Source organism: Mustela lutreola, chromosome 8 (assembly GCF_030435805.1).
Source record: "Mustela lutreola isolate mMusLut2 chromosome 8, mMusLut2.pri, whole genome shotgun sequence".
NCBI lineage: Eukaryota > Metazoa > Chordata > Mammalia > Carnivora > Mustelidae > Mustela > Mustela lutreola.
Genome location: NC_081297.1, coordinates 143,449,811 through 143,463,703, shown reverse-complemented (window position 1 = coordinate 143,463,703; position 13,893 = coordinate 143,449,811). Strand labels below are relative to the sequence as shown.

Below are 13,893 nucleotides of genomic sequence, written 5' to 3'. Positions count from 1 at the left end.
CATAGTTTCAGCTCCTGAATTTAGATCTTTGACCCATTTGGAGTTCGCTTTTTGTATGTGATGTGAAGTAGGGCCAGCCCCTGGTCACTATTCCGGCCTGGTTCCTGACACTCATTCACTTTCTCGTTTGCCAGAAATCTCAGCAGATTTCAAGGAGCCACCACCCTCCCTATCAGGGAAAGAGAAGCCCCCCTCAACCTGTGGGTCGCCCCTGGCCACACCGTCCCCACCCTCTGCCGAGCTCCCCCAGACGGCGCCGCCTCCTCCCTCGGGCTCACCCGCCCTCCCTGGGCGCCTGGAGGACTTCCTGGAGAGCAGCACGGGGCTGCCCCTGCTGACCGGTGGGCACGAGGGGCCTGAGCCCCTCTCCCTCATCGACGACCTCCACAGCCAGATGCTGAGCAGCTCTGCCATCCTGGACCACCCCCCCTCTCCCATGGACACCTCGGAATTGCACTTTGCCCCTGAGCCCAGCGGTGTGGGCCTGGACCTGGCCGACGGCCACCTGGACAGCATGGACTGGCTGGAGCTGTCTTCGGGCGGCCCCGTGCTCAGCCTGGCCCCGCTCGGCACCACCGCGCCCAGCCTCTTCTCCACGGACTTCCTTGACGGTCACGACTTGCAGCTCCACTGGGATTCCTGCTTGTAGCTCTCGGGCTGTGGAGCCGGGCCGGGAGGGGCTGGAGTTGGGGAGCCTCGGGAACTCCTGGGAGCCCCACTCCCTCGGCCCGATCCCGCCTCTGCGTGGTCACGAGTCCCGACAATCACGAGCCCTGCTTTCCCCTCCCCGGGAGGCTGGAGCAGGTCGAGCCGCCGCCTGGCTCAGGCTCAGCAGGGAGGGACGCCGCCCGCGACCAGCTCTGGTGTCGGCCTGCGGTCAGGCGGCCGGGACAGGCCAGGGCCATTCCGCCGACCTCCTGTGAGGCCGGAGGTGCAGTCTGGCCGCCGTGTGCTCGGGCACGTGAGGCCCGGGGTGGGTCTCCTTCCTTCTCTCCCCTCTTCCCTGTGAGGGAGAAACTAGCTGGGCCTCTACCTCCCCGTTCCCCGTGATGCCAACCCCAGGGTCCCAGGCTTCCTGGGAGGGGAGCCCCTTGCCATTTTAGTGTCTTGGTGTAGTGTAGCCCGTAGCGGCTGGTGGCGGGCGGTTCCTGTGCAGGTGTACATATCGCGCTACCCCCCCATCGCCATCCATTCATGTCCGTCTGTCCTGGGGGCAGGAGGGGGCTTGGCGCTCCCTCCCGTCCTGTGCCCCATACAGAAGGGCCTGGAGACCACCGCTCCTCGCGTTGGACGCAGCTTACCTCAGCCCCGTCACGCGTGTTTGACATGCAGACACCCTGCCACGGCCTGTGCCCCGCCTGTGTCCTGCTCCGTACTAGTGCCACGAGGGCAGAGGTGCTTCCTGGCCACCCACCCACAGTCCGTCCCGCTGCCTCACTGCAGCCACCGTGGCCCTGGGATCGGAGGGGCAGCGGCCCTTAAGCTGTGGCCTCCTCTTGCCCTAGGGCCCAGCCTCCCTTCTGGCCGGTCACTGTCATTAACGGGATTAGGGATGGAGCCCCAAACCAGGGCTGGGACAGAGGTTGGGAAGCTGTGTGGACTTTTTAAAATAAAATTAAAAAACACTGATTTGGGTCCATTTTTGTTCAATCCACAGAAAAGGCGGGTGGTGTGGCTGGGTCCTAGGCTTTTTAGACCATTCCAGGAAGGACAGAACCTGGGACACACAGCTCTATGGCCCTAGCTGGACAGAAGACGGGAGATGCTTTCCCAAGGACATAATTTATTGACAAACCAGAGAGATCAAGGAGCCCTGAGCCACCCCATCCCCTTCCTGAGCAAAAGCGGACAAAACTGAGATGGCTGTCCACCTCCTCACACGGTTTCTGGTTGGTACAAACTCTGAAACTGGGGCCGGGGTCTCTACAAAGACCCGGTCCGAGCACTCCCCTAGGTGCTGCAAGGAGCCCGCTCAACCCCACCTTCTGCTCCTGCCACCCCTGGCCTCTGGGGACACTCGGCGTGTTCCAGGTGGGGTCCCCGCTCACCATGCCGCGGTGCCTGGCCAGAGCTCCAGGGTCGCCTCCCCTTCACCCCCACAGCCTGGAGTGGGCCCGGGCCGCCTTGGACCCCATCCCCAAGCAGGCCCAAGGCCGGCCAGGACCGCGCTGTTCTCTTCTTGCTTGAGGAAGGGGCTGCTCGGGAGCCAACGGGGTGGGGGAAGCCCGGGCCTGACGAGGCCACGGGAGGAAGTTCATCACCCGTCTATGTCCCAGCTGAAGAGGTGGTGCTTCACCAGCATGTCCTGAACACCCTCCTTCAGTGGCTGCTTCTCCTCCTGCACACAGGGACAGCCTCTGCGTACGCGGCAGGGGTGCGGGAGCCCACAGCGAGGGAACCCGAGGGGGCAGAGGCCAGAGGGGCTCGGGGACCATAGGATGCCGGCACTCGGGGTCCCCCCCAGGCCCTGCCTCGGCCGCCTACCTAGGGTCTGGGGTGATCGGCCACAGACGCCTGGCCTGCCCCGCCCCAGGCAGACCCCACAGGGGGACAGCGGGCTAAGGGGGGCCGAGAAGCAACCCCAAGCGCACACACCTCTCTCTTCACAGGAAGCTCCCAGTCCTGGGAGAGGCTGAAGGCGAAGCAGCAGAGGACGCTGGAGGAAGGGAGTGGGGAGGCTGTCGGTGGCGCTCAGGTCAGCTCTGCCCCCACCAGCCCCACCCCGGAGCACGGGGCAGGGGCTCCCGCGGCCCTGGCAGGGCACTCACCGGAGCTCGCACTTGATCTGGACCCAGCCGGGGCTGCGCAGGAAGGACCAGGGCTGGTACCACTTCTCCACGGTCGGCAGGCTGGAGCACAGCACCTCCAGCCACAGGTGCAACACCTGCTCGCTGGGGACAGGGGGCAAGAGTGGGCCGCCCCGCCCCTCCAGCCCTTCCCTCCCCTCTGCGACCGTTGGACCACCTCAACGGACCGCACCTTCCCTCTCAGCCAGGTCTCTGCAGAGGGGGTGGCTCCAGCTCCGGTCCTCTGGAAGACTCTCGGGCCGCTGTCCCCACGGCCCCCCCACATCCCCCCACCCACGTGCCCCTCGGTCCTGTCCCAGCTCTTCCCTCTGACACTCGGCCGCCACCTGCTGTACACTGGGACCTCAGCCCTGCTGGTCGGGCCAGGAGTGACGCCCACAGCCACATTCTGAACTCGTCTCCTGGAGGCGGTCCCCGCTCCGCAGGCAGCCACACGCAGGAAGCACTCACGCTGGCCTGGGTCTGGGCCTCAAATCCCCAAGCTCCCTTCAGGCAGGCGCCCCCCTCTCCGGGCACAAAACCTGTGAGTGGCTTCCCCGGCCCACAGAACAGCGGCCGGCGGAGCACTAGAGAAAGGCCTTTGGGAGTCACCCTTGCTGCCTTGTCTTTCCAGGTCCTGGGCCCGAGGCCCAGCTCACGGGCACCCCGCTGCCCCCCAGAGCCACAGCCCAGGCTGCCGCTCGTCGGACTGGACCGCCACTGGCTCACAGTGGGCAGAGATACTCACTTGAGCCCCACGCAGATAAGGGACCGGAGCTTGACGTCCATTTGTGCGTGTGCGGCATCATGGGTCACGTTCACAGACTGCACAGCCTGAGAGGGCACGGCTGTCACTCGGGGGGCTCCAGCTGCCAACCCAGACGGCCGGTCCCACCCAGCACCCCGCTTACCCGGTAGAGCAGCTCCTCTGGGGTCAGGACTTTGCCATCTTCATCCAACCTGAGGGAGGGATTGCAGCTGCCGGCGCTGCCCTAGGATGCGTGGCCCGGGCTGTGCCCTCCGCGCACGGGGACCGCCAGGGGGCCGCGGGGTAGGGGACGGGGCCCGTTACCTGTACGTCTTACACAGCACCAGGCGTGAATACACCGAGTCAAAGTCTCTCTCTACCTCCCGGCCTGCTGCCTGGGGGGCAAGGTGAGTGTCAGGGACACCAGGGAAGGCACTGGGTCCAAGCCACAAGGTCCAGCTGAGAGCATCCTGCCACCCCCGCCAGCTCTAGAGGGCCCGGGGGCTCAAGGAGAAGGATGGTGGGGGATGGGGTCCCGCCGTCGACTGACCTCCTCAATAAACAGCCATGGGTGGCAGGCGCCCCCGAGCAGGGACGGCTTCTTCAGCCCATGTTCAAACAGGGCCTTGAGAGCTGGGCACAGGGTCCCTCGGACAAGGTCCGTGACGCCTTCTGTCACAGCATCATCCCCCGCGATGGAGTACTGACGGTGGGGGACAGGGTCTGAGAGGCGCCAGCCACCCCCTCCCCATCCCCACAGCCACTGTCCCAAGACAGCACGTGCCAAGGTCAGGCAGCAGCAGCTCCCACGGGCAGCCAAGCCTCGTGCACCCTCACCTCTTTACTCCGTTCATCCAGGACTTCCACAAACTTGGCTGGAAACCAGCCTGTGGGAGAAGCAAGTCCCCGTGAGAAGCAGCCGGCCGGCGTCCCCACACCTCCCGTGGCATAAGGGCCTAAGGGCAGGCTGGCCGGCCGAGAGAGGGCAGCTCCTGCTGGGGCCAGAGGCGGCGGGGAGGGCGGCCCGGCTGGCGGGGTCCCTGCCCAGCCCGCCCGTCCTGCACACGGAGGCCTCACCTCTCAGGCCGTTCAGCTCCCCGACCCAGCAGTGCTCGTCCTTTTGAGAGATGATCTGCATGTTCGGCCGGCGGAGAAGAGGAGGAAGCAGAGCTTTGGTTGCCCAGGCCCGGGGCCCGCAGCCATAGAGCTGCACCCTCAGCCGGGGGCGGGGGACAGCCCAGGGGCTCCTGCTCCCCACGCCCCACACACCGTGATGATGTCATTCTTGCGGAAGCCCAGCTCGTCGTCATCGTGTCGCTCGAAGTCCAGCAGGGCCTTGGCCCGGCGCCGGTGGCCGCGTGAGCATGCCACATAGTTTTCGTGGTCCCGCTGGTGGCTCTCCATGCTGTAGTCCGGGCTCAGCTCCTGCCCGAGTGGCAGAGAGGCCTGCTAAGGGGGAGGTGCCTCCTTGCCGGGGCCTTGGCACCTTAGAATGAGGCTGGGGAGCCAGAGCCCCCACGTGGAGCCCACAACTCACCACACTACAGTTTTTGGGGTCTGTGCACTGGAAATGGCGTGCGACGCGCAGGATGGCTTCCCGGAGGTCAGCTACCAGTTCCGTCTGCTTGATGTTCTTGGCCTTGAGTGCCTCCAGGTCGTCCTCCCCTGGAAGCCCCAGAGAACTATGGCAGCCGTGGCCCCCGCCAGCCTCCCCCTACAGCCCCAAGTGAGCTGTGGGTCCATGCAGGGGTCTGAGGACAGATGTCCCCAGTCTGCGCTCCCATCCCTCCAACTGGGGTGGGGAGCACTCTGGTCCCTGGGAGGGAAGGAACCACTGGGTTCAGCTCCCGCAGCAGTTCTCACCGAAGAGCAGGGAGGTGATGCCGGACTTCCTCCGCTGGGTCCTGCGACGCACAACCTGCAGGGTGGGAGCAGTCGGGGGTAGCCGGGTGGGACAGCGGGCGCCCCAGCACTGGAGGGAACTAGCAGAGCTCCTCCCGAGGCCAGGGTCGCACGCCACCTCATCTGAAATGGCCACGGCCAGCTCCAAGCATCAGAAATGTGGTCAGTTCATAGCCAGGTGTGTCCTACGCCCACACAGGGCAGGTCACAGCGGAGATGCACAGAAGGCCCAGGCAGCGGGTCCTGGCACAGCTGTGGTCTGGCCGGGCCCCTAGGGGCCGGGCTAGGGAGGGGGCAGCAGAGCAGGAAAGGCTGGTGGGTTCCCCGCAGCCTCTCTCAGGGCTTCCTCAGGGACCCCCACCCTGTGGGTGAGGTGGGGACTCCTCCCTCATGGGCCTACCTGTGAGAGGTTGGTGGTGGCAGTGGTCCCCAGGAGCTGGCCCTGATCTGCAATGAGGTAAGCCAGGTGCTTGCGACGCTGCGTCTCCACGGCCACATCCGTGAGGGAGCCGGCCAGCCGCATGGCCTCCCCCAGCAGCAGCTCCGCGTCCTCAATCTGTGAAGGTATGTCTGACAGTGTGTTGAAGATGGAGGCCGAGTTCTCCGACTGGATCAGCTCCTCTTCCTGGGCCATGCAAGGGAAGGAGGAGGGGAGGGACCGTCACTGCCAGATGCCAGGCCTGCAAGTGGCCCCAGTGACCTTCCTGGATAACCAAGCTGACACAAGGACTTCCGGGCCCTGGGGGACCGACCCCACCACATCGTGGGCCTCCCAGGAGGGGCCAGTGGTCAGGCCACATGATGCTGAAGGCGAAACCCCAGGGCAGCCCCCCAGAGGAGGGGCCCCAGGCAGGACAGGGCTCCGGCAGCACCTTGAGCCGCAGCATGCCCAGCGTGGTCTGGAAGAGCACCAGGGAGCCCTCGTAGAAAAACAGGTCCCAGAGGCGCAGCAGCACCCTGATGTGCACCACGCTGGCGAAGGCCGTGAGGAACCAGTGCAGTGTGATCAGGGACAGCTCTGTGGACACAGACCAAAGCCTCTGTGTCCTCCGTGGCTGGAACCAGGGACAGCCAGCATGGGGCAGCCTGAAGTGGGGGGCATTCCCCAGGTCCACAAGCTGGGGAGAAAGGGGAGAGTTGCTCCCAAAAAGCAGCAAGTGGCCTTGCCTGCTCCAAGAGGAGGGGCGACAGGCTGTCGGGGAACATCAGAGCACAAGAGCACCACAAAGACTCCGTGTGCTGCTGTGTTCAGGGCCTGGCCCTTGTCAGGTGAGCTCCTTTCTTCCTCCCAACACAGCCAGCTACCCGGTCCCCTGCCGGCCGGGTCCGGAGGCCTCAGATCTGCAGCGTCTGAGCCACAGTCACAGGACCCCTGACTCCAAAGAAGAGGGTGGGTACTGGCCCCTCACCAATGTCGTGCTCCTGGAGCAGCTTGTCCAAGCGGGGCAGGTACTGCACGATGAGATGGCGCAGGACCCGCTGGTCGGTCTGGACGCCCAGCAGAGTGGTGCTGAAGTAGGACGCAGGGAGCAGGTCCTCGGTGATGGCACACATCATCCAGAAAGCGTCCTCCTCCTCCAGGAACAGAAGGAGGCAGGCAGCCACCTGGCCAGAGCAGGAGGACAAGGGGCTTGTACCCAGGTCTCCATGTGAATTAGAAGAGGTCCCCGCCCCCACCCCGGAGGTCACATCCCAGATGCGTGCTCTTCTCGGGTGGAACCAACGCATGTGGCAGCCCCAGCCCGCTGTGGGGTTTCAGCCCCTAGCCCCACTACCCATCCTACTGCCCTGGATGGCACTGTTCACCTGCAGGGGCCTGGCGAACACCCCTGGGGACACCCCCTGGCCCTTCTGGGCTGTGCTCACCATGCCGGTGCCCTGGCAGTAGCCGATCTCTGGGTAGAGCCAGGCCAGGGCTCGGAGAACCCTGCGCAGGCGAGGCACCCCAATGCTGCTCACGTTGGCGAAGCAGGCGTTGCTGGGCATGGTGCGGAGCAGGTCCTTCTCAATCTGCCAGCGGCCCACCCACAAAGAGCCCCTGTGAGACGCAGCTGCACGCCTGGAGGCGCACACCGCCCTCCATGCTGGAGACATCTAAGGCACCCCTGTGAGAGAAGCTGAACAAACCCCAGGCAGGCCTTTCACCCAGGAATGAGGATTCCTAAACTCTGGGTCCGAGTTGACCTGTCTTCAGGATTAGAGCTCGGCTAGTGTGTAGCAGATGCCACCAGATTCACCAGGGGTCACTTAGGAAAAGAAAATTCCAGCTCCCTGGGCCTCAAACCAGAGCTACAGAATTTATGATCTCTGGAATGAGGCCTGGAAATGGGTATTTTAAATGTCCAGGTGATCCTCATGTACACCCAGGGCTGGTCTTTTTGACAATTGTCCCTGCTGCCTACAGAGGACCCAGAAAGTGCAGGCGTGTTCCAGACACGTGTGAGTGGAAGGGAGCCCTGTGAGGGCAGCAGCTGCCTGCTCTCCCGGGCCACCCCCCGCAAGAGACCGACAAGGGCGGGTTCTGATAACCCCAGGCAGCTCACCGCCTTCCTGCAGGCCCACACAGTTTCTGACCAGAAAGTTCTTTCTGAGGGTCCCCTGGTGCTGGCCCAGCCTCACCTGTTTGGCAGCAATGGTCTCGTCATTGGAGCTGTTCTTCACCATCTCTCGGTAGGACAGCTCGGAGCTCCGCTTCTTCTGCAGGGCCCCAGAGAGCCGCATCCACAGCTGCAGCGGGAGGCGGCATGAGCTTCCGCGGGACGTCTTCGCCCCCCACCACCCCGCTTCCCCATCGGCGGTCCCTCCCTGCTTCACCTGCGGCCTCATGCTGTGTGGGATGCCGGCCAGCACCAGGGAGCGAAGCTTCTCCGAGCGGGGCAGAGACACGGCGATCTTGTCCCAGGTGAGGTCCCCCACGTCGTGGTTGTGGGTGAACTCCAGGTGGGCCTGCCACCGCAGCCTCTGCTGGGGGTCCTCCAACAGAGCTGCCCCCGGCAGCTTGCTGGGACTGGGGTCCACGCCATCTGCCAGGAAAGAGCCGGGAGAGGCAGCGGTGAGCAGGGGCGGGCTGTGGCCTTGGCGTCCAGTGCCCAGGTCTCCCCACTGAGATCCAGAGCCACGTTTCCGACAGCGTCCCCTGGCTCCAGCCGCGCGTCCCACAGGCAGACCAACGAGCGAACGCAAGCTCCTGAGTTTCGGCCCCAAACCTGGCCGGCCCAGGTCTCACTGCTCTTCCCACCTCCCACTACAGCCCCTGACGAAGCCATCGGCTTCCACCGGGGTCACCGTCCAGCCTTCTCACCCTCGTTGGCACCCGTGCCCCGAAGGCGTTCGGCCGGCAGGAAGCGCTCGCGCTCAGACACAGCCCGGCGTCCCCGGCTCCCGGACAAGAGGCCGCACGATCCACCACCACGTGCTCTCAGCCCGGCCCTCCCGCCGCCACCGGCTCTCCCCTCGCTGCCTGGGCTCCAGCTGTGCCTCGCCAAACCCACTCCCACCCCAGGGCCTGGGCATGGGTTATTCTCCTCCCCCAGCTGTGCTCCCCGCCGCGCTCCGTCCTAGTCTCCGGCCAGTGTCTCCCGGGAGAGGCCTCCCCTTCTATCCCCTCGCGCACGAGCCACCCCCCCTTCTGCACAGCTCCCGGTTTCGTCACGGCCCTTGCTGCCGGCATGTATCTGTTCACTGCCCGGGAATTCCAGAAGACCAAGACCACTTTAAGGTTTGTTCGAGGCACGGGGGATACAGCAGGGCAGAGCGGACAACCCGCAGGCAGTCCCCGAAGTACGGCCCAGAGCTCCGGCGCCCACCAGGCGGCCTCAGAGCCCGTTAGCCTCCCACGTCCTCACTCGTCCGAAAGCCACGCCCTCAGCCTCAACTTCGCCAAACTTCACCTTCAGTGAATTTACGTGCAGTAAAATGCACAAATTTTAACTGTACGCTCTGGTGAGTATCAGTAAATAAATGTCTAAATGTCGTCCCCATCAAGATAGAGAATATTTCCATTATGCCAGAGAGTTCCCTGTGTTTCTCACAGGCCCAGCTTTTTAACTTCCAAGTACCCGCCTGCAAACCAAAGATTAAGGAAAACTTCTGTCAGAATTGGAATATGCGTGACCTGAAGAGGACCAGTTTCAGCCCACTGGAATCTTCTAGTCATAGTTGTATCCCGGTGACGGGCTGTCCCGGGTTCTGGCAGGCAGCCTTCCTGACAGCCCGTGTGGAAACCAGCAGGTGTATTTAGAGTAGAAAACAACGGAAATGGCCTGGAGGCCCACTCAGAGCAGAGTGGTTACAAAACATTATGATCAATGCATTGTAATGGCATATTATGCAGCCACTGAAAACTAAGCTTTTAAAGAGGTCTTAACTGACAGAAGAGATGCTCATGGTAAATAACATTAAGAGACAGAAGAGCTGTAGAAAGACATGTAGATAACATGTTATGAGAAGTACACACGCACCTGCGTGCGTGCACATGCACGCGCGCACACACACACACACACACACACAGAGCCAAGAAAGGAACAAAGTGAAATATCTGCAGTTATCTTTAGGTTATGGGATAATGGGTTAATTTGTTTTAATCTTTATTCTTTTCTGTATTTTTCAACTTCACTACAATATAACTATTGCTATTATTGTCCTATGAAGATCAATAAAATTTACCTAATTCGGTAGATCAATAAAATTTACCTAAATTCGGAGGCTTCCATACATTTAGAGCTGCTCTGAGGGGGATACTGTTAGGTCAGTTTAGGAGCAGATGAGACCCCCAGAGCCCAGGTCGCAGCGGCACGAGGCAGAGTCACCAGAGTCCTCCCCACGGAGAGCAGCAGGATTACAGACCAGGGGTTCCATCTTACCTTCCTTGTCCATGCGGAAACCGAACTCATCGTAGCAGAACTCTGGCTGTTCCACTGACTCTTCCTTCTAGAAGCAGGATTAGGAAGAGTCAGTTGTGTGGCCACCAGTCCGGGACCACAGATTCTGGAAGGTGCCCCCCACACTGATGCCTGCTGAAATCCCACCAGCTTTCAAGACTCAGATCAAAGGCTACACCTTCCTTGAAGCCTCTGGGTCATCACTCAGCTGCAGGGGCCGCCACCTCCTCAGACTGGCCCAGCATTTTCCTTGCTATCCTCAGAGGTCAAAGATAATAAGATCAAGGTAAGAAAGAGGAGATTTTATGCATTTCTGTGTCTCAATAATATAATGAGCACACGGTGCCTAATACTTTTCTTCCAACCTAATGACTAATTCCCAGAAGACATGGAGCTAAGATGCCATCTCTGATGGTCGCTTCTGAGCCCAAGTGAACACAGTGGGGTGGCTACCCCCTACCCTCCCAGGAAGCCTAAAGCCACAGCCTGGGCACAGAGCTGTACCTGCGTATACTTGGCCAAGATCTCCTGGGGCCACATGCTCGGAGTCAGGGCTGAGAAGGGGCCACTGGCAGAAGGTATGTGGTTTCCTAAAATCAAGGAGGATCAGGAATAGGAAATTGAGCAAATGCAGGGCATTCAGGGGGAAAATTCAAGGTGGGACATCCCCCACTAACCCCCAACAAGGGCCTCAGCAAAAAAGGGACCACTCCATTGAAAGTGGGATGGATGGGGGAGGGGAAGACACCTAAAAATAAGCAACTTTCTGGAAAAGAAAAAAAGGAGCATGTTACAAAACATAACCAAATTTCATCTCCTTGCTTCTTCTCCCCCCAAGTGTGAGGATTTGCAGGCTGGAGGGAGGCATTCGGAGAACCTGGAGATCTGAGCCATGAAAAGTTGTGGTGACTCTGCCGCCCGGTAGGAGGACCTCCTCCTTTCTTACCCTCTCATCCTGTTTCCACTCCGCTGGATGGCGCCCCAGTTGAGACCCCCCCCTCCTCCTGGACAGCCTCTCACCCATTTCCAGCCCAGGGCCTGCCTCCCACCTGACATTGTGTGGAGAGGTGGGGCAAGTCTTCTGCAAATCCACAATCAGAAGGCTTCCTGGCCTATTATTCTACAGCTGGAAGATTCCTCGGGCTTCATCTGGTCCAGAAATATCTGCCCTGGTAGGAGAGCAGAGGGGAAAGTCATTATAATGCAGCCGCTCTCCTGGGAGTTCTTCCCACCCACTACTCTGATTTTGCTGGCCAAGGGGCAGTGAGAAGGAAAAGTCACACTTGAAATAAACACCTCCTATTCTGAACATTTCGTCTAGGACAGGATACATGAAACACGCTGAAGAAGCTACAAAACCGATGTTACCAGCTCTGTGTGAGCCAAGAGGAGTGCCTGCTCCGTTCATTATTAAAGGAAAGAATTATACACACAGGCTTCCCGATGCCCTAGGCTCAGGCAAATGCTTTTTCAAAAGCAAAGGCAAAACAACCAAACCTCCATGAATAGGTTTTCCGAGCTAGAATGTTTGAGGAACCATTTAGCAGAATACAACTTAGCTTCTGAGTCGGTACCTCGACTTCAGCCCAGCACTGACACTTTCCCTGTCACCAAACCATTCGCTCTACCACATTCTCCGCTAACCTTGTAGCTGGGAAACCAGGAGGCTGTGATCTAATCCAGATCTCTCCTATTACCACTGAAATTCCTGCCTCTGTGCCTTTTTTGTCCTCTCAAAAAATGAGGACTCGACAATAAAAAGACAAAATGGGTGAAAGTTCCACATACACTTTTCTCCAAAGAGATGTCAATGGCCAATGAACAGGTAAAAAGATCATTCATCAGGGAAATGCAAACTGAAAGCTCAGTGAGGTGCCATTTCACACCCGCTAGGAAGACTGTGCCCAGGACGACCGTAAGTGCTGACGAGGACACGGAGAGAGCAGAGCACGTACTCTGACGAGGACACGGAGAGAGCAGAGCACGTACTCTGACGAGGACACGGAGAGAGCAGAGCACGTACTCTGACGAGGACACGGAGAGAGCAGAGCACGTACTCTGACGAGGACACGGAGAGAGCAGAGCACGTACTCTGACGAGGACACGGAGAGAGCAGAGCACGTACTCTGACGAGGACACGGAGAGAGCAGAGCACGTACTCTGCAGATGCTGCGTGACATGGAAAATGAAGAAGCTGCTGCTGAGAACAGTCTGGCTGTCTGTCAAAAAGGTAAACACGGAGTTCCCACATGCCCCAGTACTTCCACTCCTGTAGTCACTCACCCAAGAGAAATGAAAGCATGTCCAACCACCCAGAAACTTGGACATGGATGTTCACAGCAGCATTATTCATCATAATCAAAAAGGAGAAACAAGCCAATTGATGAATGGATATACAAAATGTCTGGATCATACACATACAGTGGAAAATTATTTAGCCATAAAAAGGAGCAAAGTACCAGGGGCACCTGGGTGGCTGTTGCTAAGTATCTGCCTTTGGCTCAGAGTCCTGGGATCAAGCCCCACATTGGGCTCCGGGCTCAGAGGGAAGCCTGCTTCTCCTCCCTCTTTTGCTGTGTTTCTGTCAAATAAATAAACTCTTTAAAAAAGAAAAAAGGAGGGAAGTACTGACACATGCGGCTCTGCCAATGAACCCTGAGAACATTACGTCCAGTGAAAGAGGCCACTCACAAGAGGGTGAAGACTGTATGATTCTATTTAAGTGAAATGCCCAAAAGAGGCAAATCCAATGGTAGAATGTAGGCCAGTGGCTACCAAGGGTTGGGGGAGACAGAATGACCACTAACAGGGTTTCCATTTGGGGAGTGATGAAAAATGTTCTAGAATGGGATGCTGGTGATAGTTGCATAACAGTATGAAATACGAGAACCACTCAATTGCACACTTTAAATAAAAATGGTGGGGACACCTGGGTGGCTCAGTGGGTTAAGGCGCTGCCTTCGGCTTGGGTCATGATCTCAGGGTCCTGGGATCGAGTCCCGCATCGGGCTCTCTGCTCAGCAGGGAGCCTGTTTCCCTCTCGCTCTCTCTACCTGCCTCTCTGCCTACTTGTGATCTCTGTCAAATAAATAAATAAGATCTTTAAAATAAATAAATAAATAAAATGGTGAATTTTATAGCATGTAAATTATATCTCAGTTTTAAAAAAGAAAAAAAACATCAATTTGAGGTGTCCTCTAACTCTCTAACTTCTCATTTGTAACCTGCTCCTAGTAGATCTAGAAAGAATCTATTATTACCTGAGCTTCAACAGAAATGTAGTTTCTGGAGCAGTTTCCTCAGCCTTTTCTGAATATTAAGGCTTTTATTCCCAAGTAGGGAATAAAGGCTTGGACTCTGTGAAAGAAACGAGGGTAGCTGAAATATTTTGGGACAAGCTGCCTTCCAGGTTTGAAACTATGTTTCTCCAGATCCAGACCTCAAGAAATGTCTTCTCCTTCCATTTTTCAGGAGGCTGCTGCTGCTCTGGCCCATAGCAGTGCCTCACCTTCTGCACACCCTCTGCCACAGAATTCTGGTAGACCAGAAGTATCAGATGACTGACAAAGAAGCAAAA

The 13,893-nt window shown here is 59.0% G+C and overlaps 2 protein-coding genes across 15 annotated transcripts in view; one reads left to right on the top strand and one right to left on the bottom strand.

The window, feature by feature from the left end:
* MRTFA (myocardin related transcription factor A) overlaps positions 1 to 1,629 on the top strand; it is a 161,530-nt gene extending 159,901 nt beyond the window's left edge. For all 8 annotated transcript variants that reach the window (XM_059187057.1, XM_059187056.1, XM_059187060.1 and 5 more), the window contains one exon: positions 135 to 1,629. In XM_059187057.1, coding sequence (XP_059043040.1) covers positions 135 to 649 — 515 coding nt within the window. In that variant the 3' untranslated portion in view covers positions 650 to 1,629. The remainder of the gene's footprint in view (positions 1 to 134) is intronic.
* A 137-nt stretch (positions 1,630 to 1,766) lies between these two features.
* Positions 1,767 to 13,893, bottom strand: part of SGSM3 (small G protein signaling modulator 3) — a 46,469-nt gene continuing 34,342 nt past the window's right edge. For 2 of the 7 annotated variants that reach the window (XM_059187068.1, XM_059187067.1), the window contains exons 2-21: positions 11,366 to 11,485; positions 10,821 to 10,906; positions 10,299 to 10,365; positions 8,251 to 8,459; positions 8,056 to 8,163; positions 7,303 to 7,446; positions 6,846 to 7,041; positions 6,309 to 6,454; positions 5,837 to 6,061; positions 5,398 to 5,452; positions 5,072 to 5,199; positions 4,804 to 4,959; positions 4,612 to 4,666; positions 4,372 to 4,421; positions 4,085 to 4,237; positions 3,859 to 3,929; positions 3,698 to 3,746; positions 3,535 to 3,620; positions 2,769 to 2,891; positions 1,767 to 2,656 (exon numbers count right to left, since the gene is read on the bottom strand). In XM_059187068.1, the coding sequence (XP_059043051.1) occupies positions 2,485 to 2,656; positions 2,769 to 2,891; positions 3,535 to 3,620; positions 3,698 to 3,746; positions 3,859 to 3,929; positions 4,085 to 4,237; positions 4,372 to 4,421; positions 4,612 to 4,666; positions 4,804 to 4,959; positions 5,072 to 5,199; positions 5,398 to 5,452; positions 5,837 to 6,061; positions 6,309 to 6,454; positions 6,846 to 7,041; positions 7,303 to 7,446; positions 8,056 to 8,163; positions 8,251 to 8,459; positions 10,299 to 10,365; positions 10,821 to 10,906; positions 11,366 to 11,372 (2,286 nt within the window). In that variant the 5' untranslated portion in view covers positions 11,373 to 11,485 and the 3' untranslated portion in view covers positions 1,767 to 2,484. Of the gene's footprint in view, positions 2,657 to 2,768; positions 2,892 to 3,534; positions 3,621 to 3,697; positions 3,747 to 3,858; positions 3,930 to 4,084; positions 4,238 to 4,371; positions 4,422 to 4,611; positions 4,667 to 4,803; positions 4,960 to 5,071; positions 5,200 to 5,397; positions 5,453 to 5,836; positions 6,062 to 6,308; positions 6,455 to 6,845; positions 7,042 to 7,302; positions 7,554 to 8,055; positions 8,167 to 8,250; positions 8,460 to 10,298; positions 10,366 to 10,820; positions 10,907 to 11,365; positions 11,486 to 13,893 lie in introns of those variants that run through there. The other 5 variants (XM_059187069.1, XM_059187065.1, XM_059187066.1 and 2 more) reach the window with 5 other exon arrangements.